Source organism: Amblyomma maculatum, chromosome 3, assembly GCF_055883805.1.
Source record: "Amblyomma maculatum isolate TAMU_Amacu chromosome 3, ASM5588380v1, whole genome shotgun sequence".
In the NCBI taxonomy this organism is placed as follows: domain Eukaryota; kingdom Metazoa; phylum Arthropoda; class Arachnida; order Ixodida; family Ixodidae; genus Amblyomma; species Amblyomma maculatum.
Window position 1 is genome coordinate 136,230,318 of NC_139346.1, and position 15,054 is coordinate 136,245,371.

A 15,054-nucleotide genomic window follows, 5' to 3' on the forward strand; every position below is an offset into this window, starting at 1 on the left:
CGGCTTTCATAGTGCTGCTTACGTGTTTGCGTCGCTTTCTTTTTTTATTTATTTATTAGAACCTCTAGGGCCCCCAGATGGGACATTACATGAGGGGTGGGCACTTGAACGGTGGTTAACAATGGTTTTTGTGAAGTGATTACAAAGATGATGAGGCTTCTTCGATGGCAGTCTTGAAATGAGCAGGGTCGGAGGTTAGGGCAAGGCTGCTGGGAAGGTCATTCCAGTCGCGAGCTGTGTACACGAAAAAAGACTTCTGGAATGTAGTAGTGTGGACACGATGCGGGATGACGCTGTTAGAATGGCCTGTGCGGGATGTTCGACGTACAGGTTGGATGAGCTAGCTGTCACGAAGTGAACTATGAAATAACTTGTGATAAAGGCAGAGGCGTGAAATTTGGTGACGGGAAGCGAGAAAAGGAAGTCGAAGTTGAAGCTTTAATGCAGATATGCTAGAATATCTTGAGCAGTTTGATAGGATAAAGGGAGTAGCACGGTTCTGTACAGGTTCAAGAGCTGTGAGAAGGTTAGTTTGGTGAGGATCAAAGATAGCACTAGCGTATTCAAGTTTAGGTCGCACAGGTGTTTTGTAAGTTAACAGTTTTAAGGAAGAAGGAGCCATGCGTAGATTACGACGAAGGTAGCCAATTGTTCGGTTAGATGAATTTATTATGTGGTTGACGTGGTACATCCATGATAAATCGCTAGTGAGGTTAATACCAAGGTATTTAAAAGAGTTAGTGGAAGTAGCGGCAGAATCATTAATTTTATAAGCATGCGGAGTATAATTTCGGCGGCGATGGAAAGAAAGTAGTACTGTCTTTGTAGTGTTTAGAGACATTAGCCACGTTGAGCACCATTGGTGTACGGTAGTAAGATCATTTTGAAGGACAGCAGTGTAGTCGGTGTTAGTTATAGGGCGGTATATTACACAATCGTCCGCGAAAAGGCGTATGGTAGACATTATTGTGGAAGGCAAGTTGTTAATGTATATTAAGAAAAGTAATGGGCCCAGGACTGTGCCTTGAGGTACTCCTGAAAGAACATGCGAGTAAGTAGATGAGAAGCCGTTAGCGAAAACGAATTGCATGCGGTCTGTTAAAAAGCTTCGGATCCAGTTGAAGACAAGCGGGTGAAGATTTAAAACGGACAGTTTGAGTAAGAGGCAGGAATGGGGTATTTTATCAAATGCTTTCTCAAAGTCTAAAAATAAGGCATCAGTTGGGATATCGCGGTCTAGATTGGAATGAATATCATGCAGGAACAAAGCTAGTTGGGTTTCACATGAGTGGCCTTTCCGGAATCCATGCTGGTTCGGATGGAAGAAGTTAACTGAAGTTAGAAATGTAGCGACATTAGAGTATATGATGTGCTCCATGATTTTAGAGCATACGCTGGTTAGTGAAATGGGTCGATAATTACCTGGCAATGATCGGTCACCTTTTTTGAAGATTGGAATGACCTTCCCTATTCGCCAGTCAAGTGGAACGGAGCCAGTATTAAAAGATTGCTGAAAAATGAGTGAAAGAATAAGACTGGAAACATGTTTAGTGTTTTTCAATACTTTAGAAGTAATTCCATCAATACCACAGGAAGATGAACATTTTAGCGAATCTATAATATTAACAATACCATGCGGCTTGAATTGGATGCTGTCCATTGGTGGATGTGGCAATGGTGGGAGGCTGGGAACATCATGAGACTCTTCGTTAGTAAAAACTGAACAGAATGTGTAGTTTAATACATGGGACACGTCAGATACGCCTACTGACGAGCCGCTACTGTCACATAGTGAAATATTAGTATTTTTATCAGGGTTAATCGTTTTCCAGAAGCGCTTTGGGTTGGCTCGTAACATTTCAGGGACGGTATGGGAAAAGAACTGGCGTTTAGTTTCGGCAGTAAGATCTGTGTATTGCTTAGCAATGGTGTGGTATTTGTCCCATGCACATTTAGTATTAGATAACTTGGCAGAACGGAAAAGGCGTTTTTTCTTGTTATTTAAACGTTTTAATGTTGTATTAAACCAAGGCGAGCGTGTTCGTTCTGTTATACTGATGGTAGGGATGTAAAGTCTTATCAAGCGCAACATTTCCGATTTGAAGAGAGACCAGTTCGACTCAATAGAACGTGAGAGATACGTAGAAGCGAAGTCGTTATAGAATGCAAGGAGGTCACGATTCATGCTAATGTAGTCACCTTTGTCGTACAGTGTTAGTATTTTTATGGATTTGGGGATTTTGGGAAAGCTGGCAGAGAAAGTAGTATGAACTAGAACGTGGTCACTAAGGCCCGTAATATACGAAGGAGTGCAGATTGCCTCAGGGTGAGTAGTCAACACAAGGTCGAGAATGCTAGCTGAATGATTAGTAGTGCGGGTCGGCTCAGAAACCATATGAGTCAGGCCGAAAGTTAAGCATGTGTTCAGGAATTCGCTAGATACGTGACTTTTCATGCGTGGCGTTTCATTCAACAGCGCCAATGACAGCGTATCCCTGAGCTTGCCGAGAAAAAAGTAACTTACTGTTAAGGTTGGATCAGTGATATTTGCTTCTTGCTTCAGCAATTCTTAGTCGTGTAATTTTGTTCTACGAAATTTTATTCACTGCGTGCGCTGGAACAGGCTTCTACCAACGGGATTCTGCCTGTTTAGCTTTTTAGTCCCATTGACCAGTCGTTCTTTATCGAAGAAGACGATGTGCGCGCATCAGAAAAATAAGAATGCAAAATCAGCAATAGACAAGTCATCACATGCTCTAGATTGGAGTTATTTTGTACGGGTCTCAGATTATACGCCTATATTTACTACTAAGTTACTGGCAACTCGTTTAGCCCTTAAGACATTCCGCCGCTCTATTTCTGACGTAATCATATTCTCTGACTTCTTCTCTCTCTCTTTCTCTGAGTAGCGCCGGAAAGATCAACGAGATATTGTTTGAGCAAACTGATATTCTTCCCTCCATTCCATGAACAACAAGTGCGTTTTCAGGGGTTTCTGAGGCACTTCGGCACTACTTGTAATGCGGTGGCCGATATCCTATAGTGAACTCAGCTCTCAACAGGCCTGTTTTACATTTTTGTACCTACCATCATAGTGCTATGTCCTGTTTTGTGTTATCTCTTTCACTCGCTTGAGATGAAGTCAAACCATTGCCTAAATGACACGACGAGGTAATTGAAAGGAAGGTTTAATACGGTTGCACATTACAGAATGAACGAACACACCACGTTCCGCAGTCAGCTCGCGCAACACGCGCACTCTGTCCCAACATTCAATCTGTCACTGGCACACAACGCCGCACATGTTTCATGATGATGATAGTTTTCTTGACACGCCACCGCACAGTGTCTGCGCCCTCTAACGTTGGAGAGGGATGCGAAGTCACTCTTAGGAAAGTAGATAAATATAGCTAACATTTGGAAGCAGCTTCTACCAACAGGATTCTGCCTCTCCTGCCTGTTAGCCTCATTAGACAGTCGTTTTACTCCCTGAGAAATGAGCCCAGCCTTGCGACAACAGACTTTAAAAGACTTAAAATATTCCTGGAATTTGAAATCGCGCAGATCAAAGCAGTATTTGGTTTCCATGACAATATTGCGCTGCAGAATCATCTGCTTCATTATATATATGTCGTCCTTAGTTCACGCCGTCACATCTTTGTGTGCCATGTTATGGCGTGTATGCTATCATATCCTCTCCTGTCAGGTGTATGCTCCCCGGAAACGACATTATTTTGAATTTTCCCTCGCTCGATTCGAGCTACCGTCTCTAATTCCTGTCCTCCTCTCTTTCGGTGCAGCCATTAAAGGGTATGCTCTAAGGCCATTGGGTCAGTTTCGTAATAGGCGTAATACTCAACCCGGAAGACTTTTTTGTTAGCGCTTCATTGCCTCGATTTAAATTTCATGTTCTTTTTAAATTAGTATTTTCATTGATTTCTTGACCACCTCAAAACATTTTTCGCCAAGTATTTTTTCATAAGCATTGATCCCAATTCAGAACATTCACAATACAGTTGAAGTCGAGGTGAATTATTTATTGCTTGAGCTTGCATCAAACCCTAGTCAGTCGCGCGCTGTAAGTAGGTGTCTTGCATTGTGATAGAAGAAGACGAATGTAACCCAAGGCTTTCCTGCCGCTGATCAGCCAAGAAACCAGATATGAAGGTAAACTGCCGATTTTCTGATCGCAGCGTGTTTAACGGGAACAATACACCAGCAGGTGTGCTTTTTCATAGTTACCATTTCACCTAACGTCATTTACTGTGTCTAGAAATTGCTTAGAAGTTCAGTGTAAGTACAGGCTTACCTTCAATGGTTGTTCCTGTAAGCCAGAGCGAAAGTTAAATGTGACCGATTGGACGGGGTCAGGCGACGAATGGTATTTCAGGAAGTACGCTTGTACATTCCCCGATAGGAAGCCCTAGCTTAACTTCAGGGAGGCGCTTTCTACTCTAACCACTGTCGATGAGGTAACGTGACGCTGGTAGGATATCTTTGCACTAATCTGAAGGGAAGCGCTTAGCAGATTGTCTAACACTTCTAAACGCCGCTCTAACTGGCTAACCTGTGTAAGGATGACAGAAAAATGTGGCCTCGTGCAGGTAACTTTAACTACGGTATAGCGGGTCTAACCCACGAGTCTTCCCGGTGGGCCTCTCTAGTTCGCCAGCCAACAGAGAGAGGGACGTAGTCTATGACTGAACAATGACCGACCAAGACTTCTGTTAATACTTCACACTAAAAACATCCATCGGAGCTGATTCGAACCGGTTGGCTTCGAACGAGGGAACTCGGGCTCAGTAGCCGAGCCTATTAACTATTGATTTACCGTTTTTGTTTGGTTATTGCCAAATTTATAATCAGATTTTACACATAAAGAACGTTACTCCACAAATACACAACATGGGTTAAAAACAACGCGATTTCGGGCTGCGTGAACTGTTGAAAATCATGCGTGTGCAGCAACCCTTCCATTCTCGGAAGCCATTCAGGTATTTGGTCTTCGCCGGGTGGTTTCGCTCGCTATAACCAGGCTTAGGCAGAGTTAACTCCGCTGTTTTACGTGGCGGCTGCCAAATGGCGCGACAGTTAAATAGGGTTGAAGCTGTGGCCAATAGCGATCAAGCACGCTGTTATACTGTAGCTGATCCTGGTGGCCACTGTTAATCATTCGCCATTGGACACGGCTGCTCCCAGATGGCGCCTCGTGTACAGCTGAAATTGCAATGCAACAGGCCCACCGCCCCAGAAAGCTTGTACCACCTTGCTTTCGCACAATATTAAAAATACTGTTAAAATTCCTCTGCACTTTTTAATTATTCAGTCAGCTCGATGTCATTCATTTCTTCAGCCCTATAGTCTTCGAGACCTGAAACGCCTCTTGATGGATGCAGAATATTCACAGTATTCACAAATTCGTTATAATTGCCCGAAATAATAATGGCGACATTATCGGGGTATAAAGGTAAGTTTTATATAATACAGCTTACCTCAACCATTGTTTTCTTTTACGCTTCTGGTTACTTTTGCTTGGGATCACAAACTTTCTTTGAGCCAGTTGATGAAATTTTATCGCGTCAGAACTAAGGTGTATCGATGCAACTCCGACCGCAGGAAAGTGTTTAACACCACCTAATCTTAATCGCTCGTCGCATTATGAAGCTGCTAACTTCAGGAGAGTTTAATTTATACTAAACATGAGGCATTCTTATGTAGCTTGTATATTGAAGGCTCGTACTGCTTTCAGTGAAACAGATTTCCTTTGTAAGCCCGTAAACTCATTTGTAGTAATCATTGTGTCAAAAACGAAAAAAAGCTTTGTGAGGAATTGAAGGAAAACCATTTTTTTGAATAAAAGCGGATAACCACAATGCAGTGCTAAATGTATGGCTGCCTTTTATTTCAGAACGAATGTAAGACTTTGTATTCATTCGTTTTAGAACGCACTGGTAATGGACCTCTGATAAACCAGTGGATTAGAACTGTGCCGGATGAAGCACATCGTCCGAAATTCGACACTTACGACAATCATTTCCACTTATCTAAGTTGTGTGGAATGTGCAGGTATTGTGCTTGTTTCTTTTTATGTTTCAAGTACATTCCGCTGCGTTTGAAAACCTCCGCAACACACAACAGCAGAGCGGCATTTCTTTGCTTTGTATGCGTGTGCCAGCTTAGTGTACTGACAGCTCATAAAGCAATTTAGCTGCTGTATTGTGGCGCAGTTCGTATAACATCAAATGGCACCCTTTTGGAAGAGGTTACAGGGCTTGCTTCCCACCAAAAGAAAAATATGATCATGTGAAGAGATATGTATGTAGTATTAAGCGGTCATCCAGGCACTGGTAGCGGTCACTGGTAGCGAGCAGGACCGGAGCGGTGGTGTCTTAGCTTGTAGACAGCAAGTCCGCAAAATCACTTCCTCTTTCTCAGCCATCTGTACGCATAATCGGAACTTCTTTACAATCTGGCCACCGCACAAAAGAGGAGCCACCCTGACGACTCAACGAGACGAAAGGATAGCGGGATCGTAATAAGGCTTCAAACGGTCAATGTGAACGATCTCACGCCCACGGCGGCGAAGGTCGGTGGAAGCAGCTAGCGGTTCAACTAGGCAATCGACAGAATAAGTCTGTTGGAGCACTAGATAGGGCCCGTGGTACTTGACAGTAAACTTGATGTTCAGACCTGGTGGTGTCGATGGGACCCAGAGCCATACGTGAGCACCGGGAGAGAATTGGTGGACAGAGTGGCTGCTGTCGCTGTGCGCTTTCTTCGGGGCTTGCTTTTCCGAAGTAAGCGAGTGAGCCAGCTCTCGGCATTTTTCAGCGTGCCTGGCAGCTGCTGAAAGTGATGTATACTCTGAGATATCAGGACGGTAGGGGAGGATGGTGCCGAGTGGGGACCACGGTTCATGCCCGTACAGGAGAAAAAATGGCGAGAATCCAGTAGTTGCTTGATCGGCAGTGTTGCAGGAATAGGTTATACATGGAAGAACCTTGTTCCAATCGGAGTGATCGGAAGCGATGTACTCGAACAACATGCCACCCAGCGTGCGATTGAAGCACTATGAGGCCGTTGGTTTGAGGGTTGCAAGCGCTGGCTGTCCGGTTGATGGTTTGACAGTCGTGTGGGAGCGATTCAACAACCTCAGATAAGAAAGATTTGCCTCGATCACTTAGAAGTTCACGGGAGACCCCGTGCCACAGATTGAAATGATGAAGAAAGGACGCAATATTGGGTGCAGTGGCATCCTGAAGGGCTGCATTTCCCGCATAGCGAGTAAGGTGATCGACGGCCACGATGATCCAACGATTCCCTGAGGGTGTGTACGGCAGAGGTCCATACATCGATCCTAACATAATAAACTGGTACGGAAGAGGCTGTAGTGGACCCGGCTGATGGAGAGGAGGAGGCTCGCGATTCTAGAAATCAATGCACGAGCGGATATACTGACGAATGTATACTTACCGCGACAGTAAAAGCGCTGTCGCAACCGTTCATAAGTCTTAAATACACCCACATGACCACACTGGGGATCGTTATGGTAGGATGCGCAGATATCACTACGGAGGTGGCGAGGTACGACGAGCAGCCACTTACGGCCATCTGACATATAGTTGCATCAATAGAGGAGACGGTTACGAAGGTCGAAAAGTTGCGCTTGACGACGAAGGGCGCGTGGAGCCGACTCGAGAGGTGCGAGAGGTACTGGGATCGATACTCAGTGCCTCCACCCAGTGCTAAGCGGGGATCCAGGCAATGGTAGCGAGCAGGACCGGAGCGGTGGTGGCTTAGCTTGTAGACAGCAAGTCCGCAAAAGCATTTACTCTATGTCAGCTATCTGTCCGCATAATCGAAACTTCTCTACAGTACAAGTGATGCCACATTGTATACGTATTAACTAGCTTGTTTGACATTTACCGCAGCACCGTTCGGTGTTTAAGACACTAAACATGTTAGTTTTTTATGACGGCACTCTACCCACTCGAACTCATTCAGGGTACTTGCAATGGTTATTGCAAGTTTTCGTGGTAGATTCAATTGGATATAGTGGCCATTATGAGGCAACACCGCATGGTTTGGGCATATCCATACCGGCCACAGCAATGCTTCATGGTATTTTGAATGTTCATGCGGTCAGCTGTGATGTATAATGCCTGTTACTCAACAATAGTCAATGCTACCTGTCTCAAGCTTCAATCTGTCCTTGGGGTCGTTTCGTCGTCTTTGTTAATTAAAATGCGACAAGAAATATATGTGGCGCTTAATCCGTGTGTATATCTAGCCGGCGCTGAGCAGCCACGGATATTTGAAATGGCCCATGTCATGATTTAAAACATGGCACACTGAACGAGAGCAACCAGATTCCTTGCGCTGTGTGTAGAAAGCCTAGAAAAAATATTTGGGCATTACTAAGCCTAAATCCGCATGCACAGGACCATCCATCGTCCAAGAAATGCATCACACTGCACTTACTCAGAAATTGAGGAACATTTACCGCCAAATATTGACAGTGACCAAAGGTTGACCTTGCCCGTTTTCTGACACCGCCTCGTTCACACATTCCTCTGCAATGTTCTTGTAACAACTTCATATATACTCGGGGAAACACTTCTGAGTGGCCCTTCCTCAGAACGTACGTGCAAATGTCAGGTGGACACGTTTTACAGATGCGAGTTAGCTTAAGTGCAGGAAGTCTAAGCAACACGAGCCTCGCCATTCCGCTTCCACAGCACAGCCATAGGAAACATGCCCCGAGTTCGGCTAAATTTGTTATAAGCCCGACTTCTGATTAGATGCCATGGCCGAGCGACAGAAGCTGCCAACTCTGGATTGGCTGTTGTGATGAAAATCTAACCGTTCGGCACCGTTGTACCCAGGCAGAAGAGTATGGCTTTGTTAAAGCGTGACTTCAAACCGTTGTCGGATTAAATTTCACATGATTTATGTGCAAATGAGTATGCATGAATAAAGAGAGACAAATTAATAGATTAAGCGAGTAGCGAAATACATAGACGAAAAGGAATCCGCAAGGGACGCCGCGAAAGGGAGTCATAGGCACTGTTGCATCATGCACTTAAGGTCGGAACTTAAGTGTGCCCCAAATGTTTCTGGCATATGCGTCCTATTCCTGTGTGATTCTTTGGTAACATACATAGCCCCATATCATCATCATCATCATCCCGATTATACCCACTGCAGGGCGAAGGCCTCTCCCATATTTCTCCACTTAACCCGGTTCTGTGCTAGCTGCATCCATTTGACCCCTGCGAACTTCTTAATCTCATCCGCCCACCTAACTTTCTGCCGCCCCCTGCTACGCTTTCCTTTCCTTGGAATCCAGTTTGTTACTCTCAGCGACCATCGGTTATCCTCTCTTCGCACCACATGCCCTGCCCATGTCCATTTCTTCTTAATTTCTACTAGAATGTCGGTAACTTGAGTTATTTCTCTGACCCACTCTGCACGCTTTCTATCTCTTAATGTTACCCCTACCATTTTTCGTTCTATAGCCCTCATATGAGTGTGCAATAATTAGTCCTCATATGAGTGTGCAATAATTACCTATGTATATAATTGAATATTTTCATTACGAAATAAATGTATAAGAAAAACGTGCACTACTTTAGGTATCGCGTCTTCCTTGCGTTGCTTTGGACTTCCATAAGCGCAGCATAGTTGCTCTGTGGAGCAATTGAGGTTCTTTGTCCCCTAAAATAATCGCATTGAGGAGCATCTCATTGATTTTTTGCAAAGTTGGGAATTTATACGCCGGGAATCTCAACTATACATGGCCTCAGCAGGGAAATGCTTATATATGAAGGTGCCTATGCATCGTTGGAAAAAGTATGAGACAGCAAAATCAATATGCAGAAGACTAAGATAATGTTCAACAGCCTCGGAAAGGAACAGCAGTTTACATTAGGTAGCGAAGCAATGGAAGTCGTAGGCGAATATCTCTACTTAGGACAGGTAGTAACCATAGATCTCGACCATGAAAAATAAATAAGAAGAATAAGATTGGGATGGAGGGCATTTGGCAAGCACTGCAGATTATGACTAGCAGCTTACCGGTATCGATCAAGAGGAAAGTATACAACGGTTGCATCTTACCTGTACTCACCTATGGGGCTGAAACGTGGAGGCTATCGAAGAGGGTTCTACTTAAGTTGAGGACAACGCAGATGGTTATGGAACGAAAAAATGGTAGGGGCAACATTAAGAGATAGGGAGCGTGCAGAGTGGGTCAGAGAAATAAGTCAAATTACCGACATTCTAGTGGAAATCAAGAAGAAGAAATGGGCATGGGCAGGACACGTAGAGCGAAGAGAGGATAACCGATGGTCGCTTAGGGTAACAAACTGGATTCCAATGGAAGGAAAGCGTAGCAGGAGGCGGCAGAAAATTAGGGGGGCGGATGAGGTTATGAAGTTCGCAGGGGTCAAGTGGATGCAGCTAGCACTGAATCGGGTTAATTAGAGAAATAAAAGAGTTGCCTTCGCCCTGCAGTGGATATAGTCAGGCGGATGATGATGATGAAAACTCATATTCTGTATTGTGTAAGCGATTGCAGAAAAGTGAAAGTTTTGTATGTATATGCTTGATCGCGAATGTATATCCGGCGTGTGGAATAAAAATCTTCTATAGCAATACAGACATGCCATTACAGAAGACTTTGCTGTTCAAACGTTGTGAGCGTCTTGCTTTTCCCCCGCGATGTTTGTTTACAATAACCGCTTGTGTCTTGCCCTTTCGAATACACACAGGCACTAGCGCCCGACAATGGCTTCAAATGCCACTAGAACCTTACCTAATGAGGAATATCCCGAAAATATTCACCTGCTATACAAGCCAGATCGAAAAAATTTTCCGAGGTTAGTGCAGAATCTTCCCTGGGGAAATCCGTAAGCCTTAGCATTGCTCTGTTGTCAACTTGTCAGCGAGATGTATCAGCGGGATTCGCGAGTGAGAGATACTGCCCCTTTCCTTTCCTATAAACCAATCACAGAACGCTGGTGAACTATGATGCGTTCAAAGGAACAACAACGGGCGTTCCACTGAGACACGTGACCGGAAGCTGAGAACCGAAACCAAAAGTTGCTGGACGGCCATCATGGCTGCCAATTACACACATAACTTCCTCTAATTAATTATCCAATTAATCCACATCAACCATTTATTTATTGAACATCTTTCCTTGACGTTCTATGCAATGGTATTATTCTTGTTTTGATACACCTACTAGTTCCTCTTTTACAGCTCCTGCAAACTCACGGCCAAGCGAAACGCGCTTACTTAGCCATACAATGCTTATGCATTATTAACGCCACCACCAATTGCAGCCAAAGACTAGCACCCTCGTTCAGTCAAACGCAGCGACGGTCGGACGTCCGAGCAATTACTCATTTCTTAACCACATAACCAACTAGAAGGCGCAACGTCTCCAAAATAGAAGCGCCATTAAGCAACTACTGGAACTTTAATAAGAGTCTTAAGGGCATCCGCAAAGTATATGGCGTTTATGCATTTCGTACAGGAAACCAATGATCTGGAAGGCGGGTCTGCAGCCGACTCCAAGCTGCCCGAGCGCGACCAGGGTGCGCATTGTGGTCCGTTTGTGGTATCGCTGGTCACCGTCTGCCTTCTTGGTGTCATTCCGAGCCTCGTAGTGAGCTTGCTCGTTACAGCCTTCTTGAGGACGGGAAAGCGCATTGAAATGCCTTACTTTCCCACAGTAAGTAGTCGTGCCCAGAGTATCTATTATAATTTTAAAAGTGGCAAAACGGCCGACAATTTCGACGTCAGGCAGTGGTGGTTGAAGCCGTCGGGTATGCAGGAAGACAGCGAAAGTCGAAAATAAAGCTCCGCATTAGGTTGACACACGCGCATCAAGAACTGAACGCATCGGCGGCAGCGCTAGCAGAAAATGTGGATCGGCGGTCGCCCTCGAATCGAATTACCGCTCCTTTCAGCTGCTCTTAATTTAGAGCGGACTAAGAAGATTTGGAGATAATACGCGAATAACTTCCATGATAATTGCTGTCAGCGTCGAGCGACTTGTGGCAGCGCCTACAATCATTTCCAGGTATAGGGATCCCAACCTCAGCCAGGCGGCGCTACGACAGCGATCAATCTGAAGCCCTTGAATAAACTTATTCAGGGGCTTTAGAGAAATCAGGGTTTTTTTCGGCGGAAATTTCAACAGCGGGAGCGAGGGTTAGCCTCACCGGGCCAAGCTGCCCAGGTGCATCGTTTCGCGTTGTACCGGTTGGTTTCTAGGGTGGTTTAAAAATATACTTAATTCTGAAGGACAATTTGCGGGAAAAAATCTCAAGAAAGCAGACCCATTTATGTGTATTGCGTATATTGCCGCGTGCCTCCATACGACCGAGGGAGACCAGGACAAAGTATACTGTCGTGCAGTGGCATACTGATCTCATCAGTGTCTTTTGCCTTGTACAGATTACATTTTCTGGTGGAGGTGCTGGGTTAGACTGAAGAGAGCCTCCATTAGTTTGGCCTTATAGGCCGTACCGCGGTCCGTAGTAATATCTGATGGTGCACCGTGATGCAGCACGAGGGCCCTGGCAAAAACCTGGGCCACTTCAGCAGCATTTGCACGGGAAAGTGGCTGTGTCTCGGCATATCGCGATACGTAGTCTCTCGCCACAACTATCCATCTATTTCCTGATGCGGATGTTGGGAAAGGGCCCAGAAGATCCTTACCAACTGGCTGGAAAGGGGCTGTCGACGTAGGTATCGGCAGAATAAGCCCTGCAGGTTTCAGGGGAGGCGTCTTTCGCCACTGGCAATCTCGGCATGTCCTCACGTAGTGCTGGACGGAAGGCAGCAGCTTACTCCAATCGTACTTCTCTCGAATAAGTGCTAATATGTTCGCGTGACTCCTAAATGACCAGCATAAGACCCATCGTGGCATGCATACATGATGTCCAGTCAGAGGCCGGATGGCAAAATGAGAAGGAAGTTTCTCTTGTACAGAGCATGACTGCGAAGGCAGTATGTTCATGAAACCTGGGCAAAAGCACTGGAAACAGCGACATTAAGGCCTTCGAGATTCTCAATAAGCGGGCATAAATCGGAGCCACGCCGTGATGCTGGGCCATATCGGTGGTCGTGACTACAGCAAGGAATGGAAAGTAGTCTTCGGTGTTGGGCGAGGCAGCATCAGCAGGCACCGCACTACACTAAATTTCGTCCTCGTCTCCCTCGGCCACATAGAGGCACGCGGCAATATTCTGTAGCAAGCAAGGCAGCCAAAATTTGGCTGCATGTGAAGAATATACCGTACGTAAGCGATCATTCCCTATGACGGACATCGCGATATAAATAAGCACTTTCTAGGATTTTCAAGCCATATATGGATTTCAGTACTAGTGAGGTAGGCTTCTGGTTCCCGCTCACGCTGTCGCCTTATTTTAGCTGCTTGGGGCAAACATTAATCACCTGAATTTACTATTTCTGACATGTGTGGTTTCGGATTGTATTACATGTCTTTACATTTGGCGTCTTAGTATATAAGCGCCTCTTAGCACGCTGCGGCAATCTACCTCACGCATACATGTGCGCACGCACTGTAACATGTGATAAGGTTTCTAGAATACTATTGGGTTCCTCACAACAATTGCTCATGAACGCACCTTAAGGTAAATGTTTCTGTCATATTTTTTCGTGCGTGTATACAATCGCGCTTCATGAGACACGCACTTGGTGAAATTTATTATTACACTAAAAAATATCAATGATACGCGCTCGTTTATATATTGCTAATTTCCGAACAATCAAAGCTAAAAAAAAAATTGCACTAGTTCTTCTAGGAGCGATCATTTTCTGTGGACACATGGCATTGTAACTTGAGGGTGTTATTGACGTGAAACGTGAATTCTAGGTTTATGATAATAATCTAAAGCTTAAAAATAGCGCGTAGTGGTTGCACTGAACAAACAAATAACCTTGACATAAACTTTCCTGAAGATTAATCATAATTGACTTCTGGTATACCCAGCGCTATTGGCTATTATTAAACAGCGGCCGTCTCTACGCAAGCTCACATAAATGAGTTAAAGTTGCTGATTTCGCTAATCACGTGGGTAACTCATATAGCAGGCAAGTCTAACACTGCGGCTCTATTAACGCGTCCAACTACAGCCGAAACTGGCGTTATAGTGAATTGGAAAGCACCGTGGTAAACACGGGAAGCGATGCATAAAAAACGATGGAAGTTTAGCCATCTTTTCTCCATGTTTCGCTTTCTGCCGCTGCTAATTTTGGAATTATTCTAAAGAAGTTAGCTGAAGCCTCATGCTGTAATTACATCCGGAATTAGGATATTTACCCGGTAAAAACGCACACCGCCTTCAATGCGTAAAAAGGAGCGGCGAGTTGCCTGGAAGCTAGACAAGCTTCCGTTTTATGTCAGCCTTCCAGTCGGTCTCAGAAGAATGACTGCGAAGACTAGTACTGCTACACGATACAAAGTAGGCTTAAAATACCACGAAAGAGACAATTACTACTTTTTCAGACTGCAGCTGTCCGATCTTCGCAACTCTGCTTCTCATACTACTTACCCGGGAGGCGGCAAAATTTTACCGCGGCACCCGGTTCTTCGTTTTGCGCAAGCTGTTGTGGCACTCCGTAAAGCAACGATAATGCCTTACTGCTTTCTGCGGAGATGGAGGAACAAATGTTATTGAAAAATTGCGAATAATAATACGCGTTTCCACGTTTTGCCATGCTAAACACGTCATCGTATACTTGGCCGCCCTATACGCTGCCGCCTCCTGACAGCTTCGCCGCGGGGCGTTGCGGTGTTGTCGCGTCTCCACACTTGAGTTTGAGAGCCGTGTATCCCCTTACTTTTCTCACAAATGACGGCGCGTGTTCCTGCATTGATCGAGAATAAATCAACAGAGAAACCAGGCTCATAATCATTCACCATATATCCCTAGAAAACCTAACGGAAAAAGGTGAGGCGGGAAAAGCTTGTCTTGAAATGTGCGGCGTACCACCACGCCCTGAAGAAAGAGCGAT

General features: G+C 45.0%; 1 protein-coding gene across 1 annotated transcript in view; it reads left to right on the forward strand.

Annotated features, from left to right (window-relative positions):
* Nucleotides 1-11,518: 11,518 nt before the first annotated feature.
* The window catches only part of LOC146196156 (neprilysin-2-like), a 29,281-nt gene continuing 25,745 nt past the window's right edge, over nt 11,519-15,054 (forward strand). Inside the window, exon 1 of the mRNA XM_084596934.1 lies at nt 11,519-11,740. Within this exon, the coding sequence (XP_084453060.1) occupies nt 11,519-11,740 (222 nt within the window). The remainder of the gene's footprint in view (nt 11,741-15,054) is intronic.